We start from the raw sequence: 20,107 nt of genomic DNA on the forward strand, positions 1-20,107 counted from the left end.
GGATATAAAATATATTATAGGATTTTTCCGGAAAACGGGGAAACCAGAAGGAAAGGTTTTACTTTTAGAATTATGGTATACGATACGAGGTGTCAAATCCAGCAGAGCAGAGCGTTGGTGGATAATAAGGTAATTGTGATCGAGGCTAAATTAGAAAAAAAAAAAACTGCAATCAAAAATCCTTTGTAGTGCCTCAGACATCTGAATTGAAAAAAAAAAACCTGCAAGTAGGCCTTTAAGGACTTTTTTACAAGTCAATACAACATTTACAGAAACATTATAATAGTGGCATAAGAACATCTGGATTAAACACCCTGTGTATGATTAGGTATAACTAGTTACGATTATCTACTCAGGCCCTCTCTAGTCAAGCTCTTTATGTGTGTTCCTTATGAAATTGTATACTTGCATAATTACTTTAGATGATTCGCGCGTTTAAAAATCTATCCTGGGAGGTAAAAAAATATTCAAACAGTGAACAGTGTAAGATATATTATTAAAGCAAAAGTCCTGACTGGCTTTAAATCAACGCTGAGCCAAAACCGCTAACTTTTTCTTTACAATAGACTATTTGTACAACGAAACCGTCCACTAAGAAGGGAAGAGAATTCACCCTTTATGGGATTAAAAAGGGTTAGAAAGCTTGCTACCTTATAAGCATTTCTTCCGCATAAACATGAAATACACAATCCCAAAATCCCGATATGCCTCAAATCAACCTGTTACTTATTCTAGTGCGCGCCATGTTTCCATTCACCAACAAAGGTGCGTTAAAGAAAAACGTTTCCAGAGCAAGAAAATAGCAGAGCGGAAAATAAGTTCAAAGCCGGTGTTGGGTGAGAAAAGCCATTGGAATGGAAGAATTTTCCGCGCGAGCGCACTGTACCCCGGCCATTCAGCGGGTCATTCATATTCGCCGTTTGAACATTTCGGGGGGCTGCGTAGTTGTACATTTTTAACCGACTTCAATTTCATAGAAGGAGGTTTTGTATTTGGTTGTGGGTATTTTTTTTATGTATGCTTACCGATTACTCCGAGACCTGTGTTCCGATTTGAGTATTTTTTTTGTATTTCTGTTGGCACTCCTTTCCATATTGCGCAAAAATACTAAATAACGGAGATGTTTGCAGTATAAATGACAACGCAACCACAATAAGTGACATAAAATATGACAGTGACACAAATCAAATTAAGAGGACAGCGGACAACCGCTTCTCTATACAAAAGAAGTTACTAAAACTTAGATAGTTATATGACACTGAGTGACAAAAAAAGCGATATCTTTCATACAACCTTTAGGTAGTGGAAAATAATTAATGTACACATGTCAGTAGGTGTTGCATATGCAATGAAAGAAACCTACCACAAATTACACAAAAATCTAATAAAATACCAAGTAAATAAAAATAAACAAAATAAACTTACATACACACATACATAAACAAATACATGTATAACAGTGTGATAGTACCCACTGTTGGTATAGGAAGGTCATATAATCATGTAATAAGAGAACACGTGTGCATGTCTCTTTTAAGATGCGACTGTAACAGTATTAAAAATAAGAAGTACCACAAGAACCCGATACCGCTAGCTTTAATACCTATAAGGAAAAGTAACATACATATATAGCTACGATAGCGAGTTTACTACTGCAATGCAATACTTTTTATCATCAGATTTATAGTTTTTTCATATATTACGACTATGTAGGTATGTACCTACGTTGCATGACGAAAGCTTAAATTATGCTACCGTTCAGCAAAACACTTGCATTTCTTTACATTTGGATAACCATCAAACCATCAACGGTGACAGCTAATTTAACGAAGTTTATACTAGTCTGGACGAATGATAAAGAGTACACGCACAATAACAGAATTAATTCAAGACGTGCGGACGGACAATTGATGTTTACTAAAAGTAATTGTCCAGTTCAAAATTGCTACATTACAGATGATAAAAATTTCTTTGGCAAAGAAAATGAAGATAGATTTGACGCTATACTATTCAACGGACTTTACATTGATATGTTTAAAGATGTAAACGATCTCCCTAAAAGAGGATCAAATTCCTGGAACGCAAAATACATTTTCGTATTCGCTGAATCTCGTTGTAACAACACAGTAAAGTATTGCAATGAGACAATACCAGTTTGTAATGATATATTTGATAACTTCTTTAATTGGACAGCGACTTATAAGAAAGGTTCTGAAATAGTGTTCTCTACGTACGAGAACAGTCTTCGGCAAAAAATGTTTATGGCTTGCAAAGATCACATTGGACGCGAACTGTTACCGGATTTGACACAAAAGAAAAAAGCTGTTGTTTGGTTTGTATCAAATTGCACTGACAAGGAGAAACAATTTGAATACGTCACAAGTTTGGAAAAATCTCTTTTAGTGTACAGCCAAACTTTAGACATTTATGGTTGCGGAGATAATTTTTCTTCGCCAAAAGAAAATAGTACGGAAAATGATTTGCTGAGAGATGAATATTTTTTCTATTTAGATTTTGAGCCGTTTGATAATGTACTAAATGAATGTCCACTCGCACGGAACAGCGTTCCAATTGTGTACGGTCTAGAAAATTATTCTAGGTAAGTTAGAATTCCATTTAAATAAAATTTGATTTAAGATCAGTGTGAGTAAGACGGTGCTCGCTTTCACAAATGATTAGGAAAATGTACGTGTTTTCTGAGGGTAATATAAAAAATTTAATAGGAAACACAATTCAAACATAATAAATTAATAAGTTACATGCCTGTAAGGATCCAGCGAGAAAATTAGGCGTTAAAATCAATTGTTTGATGTCCACAGTCCACAGGTAAGAAGCATGTTAAATTATGGTTATTTTTTTAACCCGTTCGTAAAAAAGATAAAATCGATCTTCATCTTAAACCTCTCATCAGCGAGTGTTAGATTTTGACTCCACAGGTCAAGTCAGAACGAATTGAGCATTATTATTATTTACAACGACGGGACTTAATCGCGTAAAATAAGTTTTAAATTTACCTCCGACGTTTCGAGGAGGAGGAGGAGGAGGAGGGGGAGGAAATTTAAAACTTATTTTACGCGATTAAGTCCCGTCGTTGTAAATAATAATGAGTAAAAATCGTGAAAGTTTAAATCAGTGAATTGAGCATTGTATTACAATAAACTGCAAAATGGAGATTAAATCCACATTTGTCATTGCACTTCCACTGTCTGTAGGTAGGTACTGCTGTGGCGCGACGACCCGAATTGCATCTTGCCCTCCGACACCCAAGACCCCCATGCTTCTCTGTCCAAATCCATCTCTGTCTAATCGACGGCGCCGAGTTCGCTAAGGCCTGTTTTGACTTCGTTATGAAGACGAAGGTAAATACCTCTCGATTGCTTTAGATACACACCTAGTTAAAATGCGTTTTTTTTTTAGATTCATGCCGCTGGGAACTTATATCAACGCTGAAAAATACATGCCCGAAAGTCTTGCCACGTTAATAGCCTACTATGTTAACAACCCCGACAAATATAGTGATTTCTATACCAACAGAGATTACGAAGCCCTGTACATCCCACCTAATGCGCGTGCGTACCATTGTCAGCTATGTGCAGCCATTAATAACGAGCAGATGATGGCGGCTAAAAAGATCTATAAGTTATTTAGGCATTGGTGGAATCCTGATTATGAAGAATTGTGTAAGCATACCGTAAAGTGGGGCTAATTGAAAACCACGGAGTTGTTTGGAAAATAGATATAAGTTTTGAATCCATATATTTTCTACCACGGCCGTGGTAGAGACGTAGATCTTCGTCGGACAACAGTTAATCTGATGTAATATTGGTTGATAATCACCATGGCGCCGTGGAATTCAACCACGGTCCTAAAAAAAATTGAGTGCATTGCTAGAAAATCGGGGCAAATTAACATCGTCCTACTTCTATTCAGATTTTGGTTCGTGGTAGGTTAAGGCTTTTTTAAATGTCCATACCAAATAGTACACATTATTGGGATCAAGTTTGACGATTTCATAAAGTGGGGCTTTTTAAGACATTTTTTGAGGTTAATTGGTTTCAAGTACTAAACAGGTACTCACCTTGTAAACATTCATATGAAGGTAGGTTGTCCATGCTTTATTTTTAAAGGGATAGTGCTGCAATAGTAGATTGTTAAGCAAGGGATGAAAGGCACTCATTTTCATAAAGGCAGGTATTTTTGCGCTCGAACGCAGTGAGAGCGACAAAAGTCCGAGGCTGAAATGATGCCATTCACTCGAGTTAAACACTCTACTTTTCATTTCGAATACAAGGGAAGTAAAATTCATGTGTTTTTTTTAAACATGACCAAGTATAATTTTTTATAGTATTTTTTAAGGGTACCTTCAGTTAACAATTTAGGCAAAAGTGTCTCTATTTATGGAATGGAGAATCAAATATCATAATGGAAATTGTATAACAAATCCATTTAAACTCAAATTTCAATTGCTTATCGTAAAATTAAAAAAAAATCGTACTTCGAACGTAAAATGCTCTAGTGCAGACACGTATCATTTCCTGCACACCTTTTAGAACAACAATGACCCTCTTTCAGAGCATGGGAATTGAAATAGTAGATTGTTAACCAAGGGACGAAAGGCACTCATTTCTGCCGAGGTATTTTGGCGCTCGAATGCAGTGAGAGCGCCAATAGTCCGAGGCAGAAATGATGCCTTTCACCCGAGTTAAACACTCTACTTTTCATTTCGAATACGAGGAAAGTAAAATGCATGTATTTTTTTTAAAACATGACTAAGTATACATTTTTATAGTATTTCTTGAGGGTACTTTCAATTAACAATTCAGACAAAAGTATCGTTATTTATGGAATGGAGAGTCAAATATCAAAATAAAAATTTTATTACAAATCCATTTAAACTCAAATTTCAATTGCGTATCGTAAAAAAATTAAAAAAGTCGTACTTCGAACGTAAAATGCTCTAGTGCAGACACGTATCATTTTCTGCGCACCTTTTAGAACAACAATGACCCTCTTTCAGAGCATGAGAAATGAAAAATAAAGATACACGTATCATAGAATATGCCCTATGACAAAAATCTACCCAACATGTATAGTCATGTACTTAAGAAGCATTAGTTACGTTTCATATGTTTTTTGTGGACTGTAACAAAAAAATTATTTGCGAACGATATGACTATTATTGACACTGCTATTAATGCCTGTTATTTATTATTTAATTAGACTTTAGTAACTTTTTTATAAATATTTTAGACAGGAAAAGAAAAATATTCTATCTTGATTTGACTAAAATTTATATTTAGATTTTTCTCTTTTTATTTTTTTGTTAATTGATGTACTGCTGTAAAAAACGTAAATTTTATGTAATTATAAAAGCGCAGATTTAAGGTACATAAGCATGTGATTATAGTTAATTTAAAGAATTTTACAGTCAAAAAAAGATTTTCGGGAATCTTCTTTAGTGTACACAATTTTGTGAATTTTTTCGTCCCGAAATTTATTAGAAAATTATGGTTACCCTGTTTTTTTTTCCTTAGGCGGTCGTTTCTGAAGCGTCTCAAATAGGCATAATCACGTTTAAAACAATACAAGCTTCAAAATTCAATAAAAATCAGCGCGAGACCCATCGATTTCCATATAGCCCCAACCATGAAATATTTGAGACCACCTCTTTAGACATCATTACGCGTTCTGTGTTAATAATTCAAACATGTATAGTACATACAATAATGGAGAAAGATGCGTTTTATCCATTAAAAATTAAAAAAATATTTTTGGTATAAGATATGGAGTTACTGATGTTTTATTCCAAAAATTTTACCGAATAACCCCAGTTTACGGCATATAATATATTAATAATAATAAAATGCATTTATTTTACACATCATGGACAACATGGTCCATTTTTTTACTGTCGCGCACTACGGAGCGTCGCATGAAAACCATCCACGTCCGCGTCCGCGAACATGCCCGACCATGCCCGACGCACTGCAGTACCGAGGCAGCCGCAAGAGTACCCTGAACGTGTCATTATATTGTACTCGTACGCGCATGACGTTAATAGTATTTTATACAATCGTGATATAATAGAGAGCTTTTCAATCGAGTACCGTGTTTAAACAACGAAGCTTGCTGAGTTGCTTAAGTAAGGTACGAGATTGAAAAGCTTGATTATATCACTATTGTATACAATACTTTTTCTACGAGACAAAAAAATAATACTTTCAACAGTTTCAAATAGTCATATAGGTAAACAAACCAAAAGTATACAGCTAAGATACGCGAGCCGCCGCAGCCCGCGATACCTTCATACACGTATGCGCCCCGGCCGCCGGGCCCGGCGCCCCCGGCGGGTTGGTCAACGACATCTTCTCGTAACTCATGAGGCCCTGGTACCTGCTCCTTGTTAAATTCAATTTTAAGGCAGTTTTTTTCTCGATTTTTGCCACCGTAGCCTATGGAGACTAACAAGCAATGCTAAGCGGTTTTCTTAGGGTATGGATGTTGCTATATGAAGGGTGTCACATGCGCGTTTCTGACTTATGAATCAATTGTTTCTACTACAACATAAAATAAAATGTTTTTGTTGGCCAACCAATCACAAAGCAGATGCGACGCACCAGCGTGTGCCTAATTTTCATTAAATCGAGTCTCCTTAAACAAGAAATATTTTATCGAAATGTATGAAGTTCTATTTTCAAAATTTTTATAATTGACTAAACCGTATCGATAAAATTCTTATGCTCGAGTCGGAAGTGCCATAAGTATCCAACGTTGAAAAGAATAAGGTTGTAGTGTTGCATATGAAGTCGTAATACACAGATTATACTCGACGAGTAGAAAAAAGCCCTTTGCGTGTACCGAGCTCACAAGATGCAGGTGTATAGCATTGTACAGAACGCTCGAAATAATGTATAACTTGTACTTGTACACCTGCTCCCTCTCAATATCAGCGTCATCACGGAAATCGTCAGTTACCAAGTGCCCAAGGTATTTAAATAAGTACACCCTTTTCAGTTGCATGCTAAAATGGGTGGGAACTGGTTTACTTGCTTCTCGCTTTGAAATACGGATTGTTCCATTAATCAGATCCCCACTATATTTGTTACGCTTGTATGTGTTGTTTTTGTAAACATCCGTTAAACTGATCCCTACATAATGGAAAGCGGATAAGGGCTTGAATCAATTAATGTCCTAAGCCAGCAGAAGCTTTTGATACGGGTGCTTATTGGTCGTAGATTCAACCTCAATAGATTTTGCATTAGGGTGTAATTATAGATGTATAAGATGTGTAAGAAGACTTTCCAAAAAAATTGAAAAACCTTACTCTATAAATAAAGGACTTTCAATCGGTAATTTTAGAAACTGAATTTAACGGCACGGAATAAGTCTGAGCATCTGCTCAATTCATTCTTATAACTTGGTGAGTTCCTGGCCGATGTAGTGTAAAACATAATAAAGATAAGGTAAAAGCAACTTATAAATAAATTAAAAATGCCTAAGGTCCTTGCCGTTAGGGACAGGATGCCCAGAAAGCTGGCTGTATTTATAGCAATACGGATCCGCTGGGTGCGATAGTGAAAGGACTTATACTTTTTTTAAAGTTGTTTAAAATGATCTGTTCAGCGGGAAAGTGATCTGCGTTATTTGTAATGGGAACCCTAGTATGGAATACGGCAGGTGATGTAGGTACATAAATTAGAAGATAGATGAATGATTAAATAAGAATGATTGATTTGATTTCATCAGTATCGGTATTGTGTAGTAAGGCAGGTGATATGGGTTTCTATTGTTTCCCATATAGTTTTAAGTTATAATGTATTGTTTGTCTACATTTTCGTTAGTCATAATTTGGTTTTTCTCAGAAACGCGTAACTTTTTAGGATTGCCATAAAACAAACCTAAGCTAACCTAACCTATCTATAGGATAACCTGAAGAAAATCGTGAAAAGTTAAAGGTTTCAGAATTATGTCTAATTATTATATGTATAGATGATAATATGACAATCAATTATGACTTTCAATAATTAGCTCCATGCATGAATTTATTTTTATTTTTGGATTCATAATTTATATCGTTGGAACACCGGAAATGATAAAAATACTTTTGTAAACCTTAACATTATTTTATTTAAAAATATTTAAAATGTTCAAAATTTTTGAGCGGTTGAAACGCTCATAATTTTTGGCGCGAATTCGACAGAGCGTGATGACGTCACACGTTGGGCGGCCCAACTGACGTTTGCTACTAATGACACTAATCTGTCGAACGCGTGACGTCACGTGGCGTTTCGAGCGTTTCGCTCACTAGCTTTTCGCGGGCAAATTTTTGTACTTTTTATTTATAGTTTTAAGTAATTAAATGGTAATTTAAAAACGGAAATGCATTTGTAACATGATATAACGGTAACAAACATCCGAATAAAACATATTTCGTTCAAATATAAACTTCATGCATGAGGCTAATTATGTCAAACAAATGGACCCCGATATGTATGTATAATAAAGTACACTAAACTTTAGTGAGAAAAGTATATCGTAGAGTAAGTGTATCGTATAGGCGGGGCGTCAAACATACATTATCATTAGGCAAGCTTTAGCAAATTTTACTTGATTTCTATTGAGACCTAGAGGGAAACAAGTTAAATTAAAATAACACCAAATCCACCAATGTTGGCTAACACTATCCTCAAAATTTACTAAACTAGAAGGCCTTTTTACTGTAGCACCGGTAAGCAAAATGCCTTGGTAATCGTTTCAGTAGCGTCAAAAACCTATGTAACTCTGTATAAGACGAATATAGTCTAAGGAAAAAACGTGCCTCGGAAATCACGAAAATTTGATTCTCGCACAGATAGCGCTACCACCAATACTAACCTTTAGCCTATTCTCGGCTAGATGGCGTTGACGGTTTCGTTTGTTATTTAACAATTTTAACACATATCAGTGAAAGAACATGGGTCAAAATCATATAAAAATAATAAATACAAATAAAAAATAATTTATCCACATATATATACATTTTTTGATATTTTTATTTTTAGTTTTAATTGTGTTGATAGATGGCAGTAAATTTACTGTGACCACAAAATTTTGTACTATGACAGTACCCCTTTATCCTATATATGGATGGTATAGAAAGGATCGCAATCTCTTATGGCAGAATTGTTGTAAAAGTGACCGCGTTAAGCTTTAAATAATAGTTCCTAATCTCTCCGGTGGCGCTAGTTAGTCTCTGGGACATGAGTATAACATGAACCATATAAGGCAACAAATAACCCGACCAAATTACGTAGGTTGTTTTTGGTAGTATTTCGGTGTATGGTGGCGCCGCCTAATTACTGTTTTTTGATGGACACTTTTCATACAAATAGAGATTTGGCTCCTTTATACAGTCTCCATGATCCTATATATTCCCTTTGGTAGCGTTAATGTTGCAACAGTATACTGCTTCCTGTTTCTAGTTTGAAAGATATTTGTCATTTTCTAAATTATCCCGCTTTCGAAATTACACCAATGCACAAGCACATCGTCGGCCTAAATCGCAAACCTCGTAACTCAATCTGACCAAATTTTACAGGAGGCACAAAAAACTTCATTACCAAAAATTTTGCATGAAGACTTGCTTAGTATTTTTTACATAATGTTATGTTAAATTTAGCCGTCAGATTGTTAAAAACATATTTTATTTTAAGTCACTTGAACCTGGAAAATTTGGAGTTACGAGTTTTTCTTGAAAATTTTAGAAAGCTAATCGGGAGTTAAGAGTTTTACTATAAAAATCCGTAATAAAAATAGAGGATAATCTTTTGATCTGAACAGGGTAATTGTGGATTAAAAAAATAAAATACTTGCAAATTAAAAAATATTTATCAAAAGCCTCTTCTGGCTTCACACGCTAAAGTGGGAGTACAGAATTGCAGCGAGTCGATAGTAGTATCCCATGGTTTTGGTAGCTGGAATCATAGGGGGCAAATTTAATGCTTGTCAACTTCCTCGAGAGAGGGGCTTTGATGAATTCGTTCGCCAAGAAAAAGCCCAAAAGGAAGTGGACATGGCGGAGCCCCGATACTATGACAAAAAATGAGATCAATTTCATCATTACCGACAAAAAGCACATATTCAGAGACGTCTCAGTGATCAACAGGTTCAACACCGGTATAGTGATCACCGACTTGTTAGAGGCTTTCTGAATATCAACTATAAGCTCGAAGGTGTCCGTTTGATGAAGTCCAGGCTCCGACCTAGCCTGCTCCAAACCATGGTAGGATCTGCAGCATTCCAGTCGAACCTGGAGAACCGATTCGCTGCCGTGGAAAGCACAAATGCCGTTGACATAAACCAGACCCTCAAAAATGTGGTTGGAATCCTCAGGGACGGAGGTACGAGATTTTGTGAAGTACAGCGTAAAGCCGGGAGGTCGAAGCTTTCGGAGGAAACCCTCAGGCTCACGAAGGAACGACAGGAAGACCCACCAGCCATTTAGTCACAGCGACGGGCTCTAAACAAGAAGATTGGCAAACTAGTACGACGTGATCTCCGGTGCTCCAATACACGCTTCATCGAGCAAGCGATTGAACAGAATCGGGGGTCAGAAGTTTTTGTCCAGTCCCTTGGAAGAAGCCACCTGGCGAAGTTGGCCACAACTGCTGGGGCTGTTATATCCTCCCGGTCGGGGATTCTATCTGAAATCGAATCCTTCTATAGCCAGCATACTTAAGTTTTTTGCCTACATAAAATTTCATGACTTTTGACCAGCGGCAAACCCACCGCGCGGGATCGGTTACTTTCATTACGGACATAACGTCGTATTAGAAACGTCGGGATTTATTAATTAATTATTTTAACACGAGATAGTCTCGACCAAAGTCACAGAAAGATTAAATAATTTGCGTAGAAAACCACGTAACTAATCTTCATGCCTAAAGATCCACGCGAAGCAAACCTCGTATGTCCACGGCACGCAACCAAACGACATTTTCAATAGTCTAATGTGTTTAAATTTGATAAATATCTATCGAGAATACACAATTAGTAAAATCGTAGAACCTTATTACACATACCTGTTATTCAGCACTCGTTTTCTTCCTAAATATTTACGCAAAACTGACGTGCAGTCACAACGCCATCGCAAACTGATGTACTGAAGGGAGTGGCGGGGAGGAGATACGAGGTATTTCTTTTACGAAATGGCGGTCAGGAGTTGCGAGGTTTTCTATTTTGCTTTTTAAATGTAAACGGTTTATTTTTGGTATTTAAGAGTTTTGCCGTTAGATGCGTTCAGAATAGTACTATCTAAAAGTGTCAAAACATGAATTTCAAAAAAAATGGAGTTACGAGGTATGCGATTTAGGCCGACGACATACAGTTAAAGAAATGTAGGTACCACGAATTGACATTTACGTTACAGACTGCGTGAACTTGATAGCATTCCCTCTCTTTCGCACCAATACATCAGTGCGAGCGAGATGGACTGCGATCGAGTTTAAACAGGTACTAGCGTAAACTTCAAGTGTCACATGTGTAGTATGTGTGTACGTATTTGTATACCCCCGATAAAATCACCCGAAACCTAAAAGTTATGATGTAATCTGGACAAAGTTTAACTACAGACATTCCATCAGCCAATCGCACTAAAATATTTGCCCCAGTAGTGTTCGGAAAAGCATTTACTAAGTTTAGTGTACCAATTAATGGCACATTTATGTGTAGTGGCTCTTTTGATGGGAACTTTACGATGTCGGCCATCTTGTGGCAATAAAGGCATTTTTATAGCATTATGTAGGTAGTGTGCGGAAAATAAAGTTTTTCATACTGTAGTTGGGGCAATGAAAATAGTAACTGTTTTTATTGTTTCTAATGCATGCTGTTGGTTGATGCGTAAAAATAAGTGGAGAGCGTTCTTTAATGGCGTAAGTATGTCTGCCATGTCATGGCCACGGCACAGTCAAACACTGTGGCCACGGTATACTTAGTTGAAGATAAAAAACCGGCCAAGTGCGAGTTGGACTCGCGTTCCAAGGGTTCCGTACATTACACAATTTTTAGCAATGTGTATTTTTTTATGTGAAACGTGTGTGAAATGTCTTTATAAACCCGTAGGGGTCGGATCAACACTAAGTATTTAAGTCCGACTCACGCTTGACTGCAGATTTATAATAGGTTTTTCTGTCATCTATAGGTAAAAAAACTATTTTGTGTATTTTTTTCAAAATTTTAAACCCAGTAGTTTCGGAGATAAAAGGGGGGAATGTTTTTTTTTGCTATTTTCTTAAATAACTTCCAAAATATTTATTTTAAAATGACAAAAAAATATATATTTGAAATTTTCAAAATTAGTGCTCTTTAAGTTGATATGTAACACGATATAGTTCGAAAAACTTCATTTTTAAATTTTCTCATTTACCCCCCAAAAGTGGCCCCCATGTTTAAAATTCATTTGGTTACGTTACATGTCCGTCTTTGGGTCACAAACTTACATATGTGTACAAAACTTCAACTTAATTGGTCCAGTAGTTTTGGAGAAATTGGGCTGTGACAGACGGACAGACAGTGACGGACGGACACGAGTGTATATATACCTATAAGGGTTCCGTTTTTTCCTTTTGAGGTACGGAACTCTAAAAAACTTCCTGCCTCACACAGCTAAACTGTGAAATGAACTGTCATCTGCGATATTTCCGGACCGATACGACCTTCAAACATTCAAGAAAAGAGCGTAAAAGGTCGGCAACGTACTTGCAACCCCTCTGATGTTGCAGGAGTCCGTGGCTGACGGTAAGTTGCTCAACATTATTTATGCGTTTCTCAGATTTTACTGTTTTTGTTTATCAATATCACCAAGGAGTAAAATATAAACCGGCAATATGACTGAAATAGCAAGACACGTTCGTACGTTTCCGTGAAAATACGATGGAAAATAATTATGCACTATGCACTACATCTATTCTGTACACAGTTTCGTGTAGGTTAGAGAAGGCCTTTAAAAGTTATGGGTGTTTTGTCTACTAATTTTGACACCACATAATATTTTCACCAAGAAAGCAGTGCCTATTTTTTTATACTACGTCGGTGGCAAATAAGCATACGGCCCGCGTAGCCTATGTACGTCTGCAACTCCAGAGGAGTTACATGCGCTTTGTCGATCCTAACACTCCGCACCCTCGTTGAGCTCACTCTGGCAACCTTACTCACCGGCAGGAACACAACACTATGAGTAGGGTCTAGTATTATTGGCTGCGGGTTTATGTAAGGTTTCCTATTATTAAAGTAACGATGATTTAGCGTGATTTCCTTGCTCAATGTAGGCAAAACTAGACCATTAGATACCTACACATTTTCACTCACGTAGTAGGTACCTACTGAAGTCTAACCCTAAGATTAAAGGAAACTTTAGGATTCACACTACACCAGCATTACTATTGCAGTATAGTTAGCAGCGCAGCATTACCGCCGCAGATGTCGAAAATAAGTAATGCTACAGCCGATTTTTTTTATACCAATCGGTGGCAATCAAGCATACGGCCCGCCTGATGTTAAGCAGTCTCCGTAGCCTATGTACGCCTGCAACTCCAGAGGAGTTACATGCGCGTTGCCGACCCTAACACTCCTCCCCCTCGTTGAGCTCTGGCAACCTTACTCACCGGCAGGAACACAACACTATGAGTAGGGTCTAGTGTTATTTGGCTGCGGTTTTCTGTAAGGTGGAGGTACTTCCCCAGTTGGGCTCTGCTCTAGATCTGGAATGACATCCGCTGTCCTACATATTAAATAGATATTATCCAGAACATACAATGAAAACACAGTTATGACACAACTTCAACTTAGCTTGGAGGCCAATTCTGTTTTATCAATTAGATATGGTTTGCATCTTATTTTGATACGACCATGAGTCAGCGTGCACCGATCAGCATGAGCTGCTAACAGTGATTAGTTTTCACGAAAAATGCAAGGCATCTCGCATTATTGATGCAGGTGAGATCAAAATTAGAGCAAAAGTTGGTGAAGTTAAAATAAATAGTAACTGCAACACCGGAGATATTACACGCGCATTGCCGACCCTTTAAAAACCTGTACACTCCTTTTTTGAAGAACCTTAATTGATGCATTACGCGTGAAACGTAAATTTTACATACATTTCTCGATAAAAATATTTGACGTTTCTGAAGCAATAGAGTCCGCAGCATTACTGCTGTAGTAATGCTAATGTAGAATGATCCCGAACGGTACCTTAAGTCTAGCCCTAAGATTAGCACTAATTTCCGTAAGCACTCCAAACCACATAAACCCACGGCACGCGCCACTTTACGACCTATCGTGTGATTTTAACGATCACTTTGTTTTGAAGTATTCGTTTGTTCTGGCCTGTGTCGGTTTGAAAAGGATTACATGGTGAATGGGGTCATTAGTTTAAGGTCTTATTTAGTGGGACCTAGATTTTTTATGTACATAATATACCTATATTCTTTAGAAACATAGTTTGGGTAGGTACATAGGTTAGGTTTCGTATAATGATTATCATTTGTTGTAAATAGCTATTTGTTTACTTAGCAGTCAATTTTATAATATTGTCTTCGGTTACAATGAAAGCTATTCATGACGTTTGCTAATTTTGCACCAACTTCAATAGAATAAAATGATGTACGGTCATTACCAACGTCCTATTTTCTATTTTCATAGAAACTTGACATTAATGATTGCTTTTCCACGCTTTGTCATTGGAAATGCTTTGCAGAGCTAGCTTGGTCCGATTATAAACAAATTAAACGAATTATATCTCGTATAATGAATTTTAAACACATTCCGACTTTACGAACTCTTTACACAGTTTACACGAACGATCTAAACTACCTACAAATATTATAAAATATTGAAGTAAATAGGGTAGTTTTGCAGACATTGAATGATATTTTTCTCAGTCAGTGGTCAGTGGTGATATTATACAGGAATCCAAAAAAAAAGAAACAAATATAAATAATTTGATAAATCTTTGACAAAGCCATCGGTGGAAAATTGGAGTCGTGTTCATACGCACCTGTGCTCTTCGAAGGGACCAATTTAGTTTAAAACGATGTATTTGTCTCTGACGCAGATTAAATTGGTATTATTTTACGATTTGACGATAATTCACGCTTATTAAACATGTTAATTGTATTAAAAAAATATGATTGTATTTATGATTTGTTTCTATACTTTAATTCTTGATGCTTAAAAAGTCACGGTATTTTCACTTTTTCGCTTTTTTCTTTGAAAAGCTAGTGATGGGTATCAAGTTTAGTGATACTGGACTCACACGTTTCGAGAAACTTCAAGGACGCAATTGGTGCAAGGACGCGGATTACTTTTGAAACCGTATCGTATGCAAACAAAGAAGGCACTCACGGACGTGGTAAATCGTTCCCTCCGTGGATAACAGATGAACTTTGTTTAAACAGATGTCGCAATAATATGTTACTCTTCGAAGGCCGCAATAGTATCTGACACGATCTTATTTTTAGAGCCATAAGGGCGTGTCACATATTTATTTGCGGCCTTCGAAGAGTAACATATTATTGCAGGTGACTGTATCAGGCTTTCTATAAGAAATTTTAAAAATTAAATAAAATTCAACTAAAGCGACAGTTGACTTGTCGAAAAATCTAATTTTTGGAGGATCTTTGTAAACACTATTTTGTATTTTATTAGTTATTTGTACAACAAGAAAGCAAAGTTTGATATTTCTTCGAGTGCTTATTTTGAGTACCGTGCAAGCGAAAGATCATAATAATATGATCTTGATTCTCAATTAGTTAACAATTTAGTTTCCAGAAAACATAATGGCGCGCGAAAATTAGTTAAGTAATATTATTTTCACCTCAGCAGCTCGAACAAGGGTACTTAAAAACAGTGAGCATAACCGCATTTTATGCATATAGTACTACTAGCTACTAGTATTTTAATCGCATCTATATAATATATCTCAAAATTTATGATCATTGGAGATTAGATCTCAATTAAAAATAATAAAGTTAAGTTTCCTTTAAACATTTTGGTGCCCAAGGGCCGTATTGCAGGCATGGAACGTTGTTTTGTTCAGTATTTTTACAAAAGCTTTGCGTGTGACAGCATAATTAGTAATTGATTGACATCTTGCTATCAGTGATAAATAGCCTTTATTAGTCATTAGCTGTCAGTTGTCTGCCTTTATTTTTTATGGGTTTTTATTGAGGTGCGTAAGATAAGATAAGATAAGATAAGATACTACTTATTGTTAGTACACTGGTACACGTCAAATATAATTTTGTAGAAACAATCATAAACATTCCACATTACAGAGTACTTATTTTGTACGAAATATACACAGCATTGTAATAATTAATAATAATAAAAATACATAGGTAGTGGTAGTTCCATCGTTTCGTTAAAAGTATAAAAGGTTTTTGTGAGTAGCCACGAATCCAAATTTATTTAAAAGGATAAGTGAGATGTTGCATCTCTTGTGTATTTCTAAAGATAAGATAAAGATAAAGATTCTTTATTTGCAAGAATACTTAGTTCTAAAATACAACAACTCAACAGTAACAACAACAACAACAACTGTTAATCAACAGTATTTGTAATTGTAATTATGCCTAATGTACAATTAGTCGTTTATTTACTTTTTATCAACTTAAAAACCTCTAATTTCTCCAATGTTTACTTTAAGTAAACCTTGTAACCTTACCCTTAGCGTCAGGTACGAGTATTAAAAAATTACTAAATATAATTCGAAATAAATTCACTAAATCTGTAAACTACGTTTTTAAATCTAAGTGCGCCGTCTTACTGACAGTTGACAGGTCACTTGGGACCTTAAGTCGTCGTCTTAAGTTATAAATCGGCGTGACTGGGGCCACGTCAATCTGTCTCGCGGGAAACGAGGGTAGGGATTATGTCGAGTTACGTGGTCGAATTGGTTTCAGAGGTGATAGGACAGCTTGACAGATTCATTGGCGTTATTGATAATTAAATGTCTAATTTCCTGGTTCTTGCAGAAAGGTGGACATAAATAATAAAATGACTACTGTGGATAATTATTATAAAATATCCGTCATTTGAGTGGCTACTGTGGATAATTATTATAAAATATCCGTCACGTGAGTGGCTACTGACTGTGGACAAAAATTTATAAAAGTTAACTAAGGGCCAGTTGCACCAGCCCACTAACCCGGGGTTAAACCGTTAAACTGTTAACCCAGTGTCAAATTGTAGAGTTTTAACCGGTTAACCCCGGGTTAGTGAATGGTGCAAGTGGCCCTATCTACCTTCTATTCGTTTTTGTAATATTTTTCTGGTATTATTAGTGGGAGAGAAGAGACTCGATTCATAATGAATTTTTTTGCATAAAGACTTTTTTATTCGTAATTTTTTAACGTAAAAAAATATCTTACCCGCTTTCCATTGCTACAATTTCAATATTGCGCTAAACTTAAAATTTCAACGAAAATAATAAATAAGAAACAAATAAATAAAACCAGCGGTTATTTTAACAAAAAAAAACCGGACAAGTGCGAGTCGGACTCACCCATCGAGGGTTCCGTACTTTTTAGTATTTGTTGTTATAGCGGCAACAGAAATACATCATCTGTGAAAATTTCAACTGTCTAGCTATCACGGTAGACGGACAGACGGACAGCGGAGTCTTAGTAATAGGGATCCGTTTTTACCCTTTGGGTACGGAACGTCGGAAAAGGTGGTCACGTTCAAACTGACATTAAAAAAAACACAATCTCAGGCCAGTGTCACTATTTTGTGACACTGGCCTGAGACTCAGATATATTAAATATATCAAAACGGGTCACTCGCGTTTTGAGTCGAAAAATTTTGGGAATGATCCCAAAATTTTTCGACTTTTTAATACTTTAAACCCCGCTTTTTTAATACTTTAAAGGTTTTGCCACACCTTTGATTAAGTATACTTACCCACACAACGAAGCGAAAATTACATCAAAGATCAACAATTTAACTTGCAAAGATTCAGTTCGAAAATTTTAATAAATGTTCAAGTTTATACAAGCTACAGACAATTTAGAGCGCGTCATATCAAATATTTAAACTTCTGATTCCTTAACGAGCCTTGGGATTATGAAATCAGTTTTGCCGTGAATTTATAGCCGATGTAAATCTTCAATCAGTTTGTGACGGTTCCCTGGAAATTATCGAATGGGGAAATTAAGAATGATGCATTGTTTATTTTGTTTACGTCTCAAAAAGGCAACGTAACAATTTACTTTCAGTGGACGTAGGCTATGTTACGAATGCAACTTTTGTAGGTACACAATTTCGTACTTTTGTACGCAAAGGAAACAATATTTAATAAACATGGTGGCAATAACCTCGGAGAAAAACAGTACATATTCAGTTCTGGCTATAAATAAAACGATCAAATTAAAATCAGTTCACAAACACCCAACAAAATATTATTAAATACATATTATCCAGATCATACAATGAAAACACAGTTATGACACAACTTCAACTTAGCTTGGAGGCCAATTCTGTTTTATCAATTTGATATGGTTTGCATCTTATTTTGATACGACCATGAGTCAGCGTGCACCGATCAGCATGAGCTGCTAACAGTGTTTAGTTTTCACGAAAAATGCAAGGTATAAGGCATCTCGCATTATTGATGCAGGTGAGATCAAAATTAGACCAAAAGTTGGTGAAGTTAAAATAAATAGTAAATATTATGCTATCATTTTACACAAATATAATTTAGGCTTGTGGTCTGATTTCTGATAACTAGGTGACGATATTATAAAATAAATATACATATAATTATCTAAACCACCTTTTTAGCAAACAGATAATACGTCTACGAGCGATACTCCAAATTCCACCAAAATCCAAAATTCATATATATGTACAAATTACATAGGTACTTATTAAATACATAGAAAACAGCCCCAACTCTGGAACAAATAAATGCTCTTACGAGGATTTGAACCCGGGACTTCCTGCTTGGTAGGCAGGGTCACTACCGACTGGTTAGGCTAAGAGGCCATTAAAAATTGTTGTTACAGAATGGGCCCCTAAGCCTTCTTACGCGTACATGAATACAGACGTTGAAGTTTTACTTTTATTGCGCATCCCCTGACAGACGTGATTCAAGCGCTGATATACTTGGCTTGGAGTCTTTTTATGTCCTCATTTTTCCTTTGTGTCCCGTTTTACGTTAGTATAAAATATTATATTCAATAACTTTGGTTTATATTTGATGTTTTGTAGCTTCACAAGAAGCTTGTTTGCTTGAGTCAAATATTATATCTAGGCGTGATTATATGTATGCATGAGGAGACGATCCTGACATACCTCTTTCGCTTCCTTCACTTTCATAACATTCCTCATACACGCTCGCCGGTTTAGGGTGCTCTTGACCTGGCCTTTCTTCAGGATTTCCCCGATCTGATCTATTGTTTCTATACAATTTTAAAATAATTAAATTTTATAGCGTCATGAAATATCTCCATAGTTGTGTAGAAATTAATTTTGATGATTTTTTCATTTTATTTCGTATTTATTTCATACGGCAGATGATCCTGATTAATCATTTTGTTATGTTTTCATCTTGTTTTGATACAACGTTCACGATCGTCTTGGTGTTTTTTTTTTATGAAATAGGAGGCAAACGAGCAGACGGATCACCTGATGGTAAGCGATTACCGCCGCCCATAGACACCTGCAACACCAGAGGGGTTGTAAGTGCGTTGCCGGCCTTTAAGATGGGAATACGCTCTTCTACGCATTCCTATGAAAGATTTCGCTTTTCTGTATCTACCAGTAAATTTCTAACTGATGCCATAGTTATTATTGCAGTATCAGATGGGTTAAATGACCCCCCCTTTTTCGCACCGGAAGTGGCTATCTTTTTTGTACTTTCGGCAAGTTCCGCCGTGGCAGACTATGAAATTCGGACTTAGCATCACTTTTATGGGAAACCATTGATTGGTGCGCATCTTACGCAGGAGTTTCATTGCATTTCGTATACACTAAACGTGAGCGATCTTCAAGGCCATATGAGTCGCTTAACTTCAAACTCAGGTAAATCCATCTGTTAGATTATGCTATTTTGGTACTAAGAGCGACACAA

At 36.3% G+C, this 20,107-nt stretch overlaps 3 protein-coding genes across 3 annotated transcripts in view; 2 read left to right on the plus strand and 1 right to left on the minus strand.

Moving 5' to 3' along the window:
• The window catches only part of LOC134750524 (BTB/POZ domain-containing protein KCTD9), a 512,667-nt gene that overhangs the window by 406,472 nt on the left and 86,088 nt on the right, over positions 1-20,107 (plus strand). The window lies entirely within an intron of this gene.
• The window catches only part of LOC134750523 (dopamine receptor 1), a 129,780-nt gene that overhangs the window by 69,622 nt on the left and 40,051 nt on the right, over positions 1-20,107 (minus strand). The window lies entirely within an intron of this gene.
• LOC134750751 (alpha-(1,3)-fucosyltransferase C-like) lies at positions 1,659-3,706 on the plus strand. The gene is made up of 2 exons (XM_063685993.1): positions 1,659-2,599; positions 3,418-3,706. The coding sequence occupies exons 1-2, from the start codon at positions 1,749-1,751 to the stop codon at positions 3,704-3,706; spliced, it is 1,140 nt and encodes a 379-aa protein (XP_063542063.1). The 5' UTR covers positions 1,659-1,748.

This window comes from Cydia strobilella, chromosome 20 (genome assembly GCF_947568885.1).
Source record: "Cydia strobilella chromosome 20, ilCydStro3.1, whole genome shotgun sequence".
In the NCBI taxonomy this organism is placed as follows: Eukaryota; Metazoa; Arthropoda; class Insecta; order Lepidoptera; family Tortricidae; genus Cydia; species Cydia strobilella.

Coding starts and splice junctions, on each gene's coding strand:
- LOC134750751 (XM_063685993.1), top strand. CDS start 1,749: ATGCTACCGTTCAGCAAAACACTTGCATTTCTTTACATTTGGATAACC. Junction 2,600..3,417: donor GGTCTAGAAAATTATTCTAG/GTAAGTTAGAAT, acceptor TTTTTTTTTTAG/ATTCATGCCGCTGGGAACTT.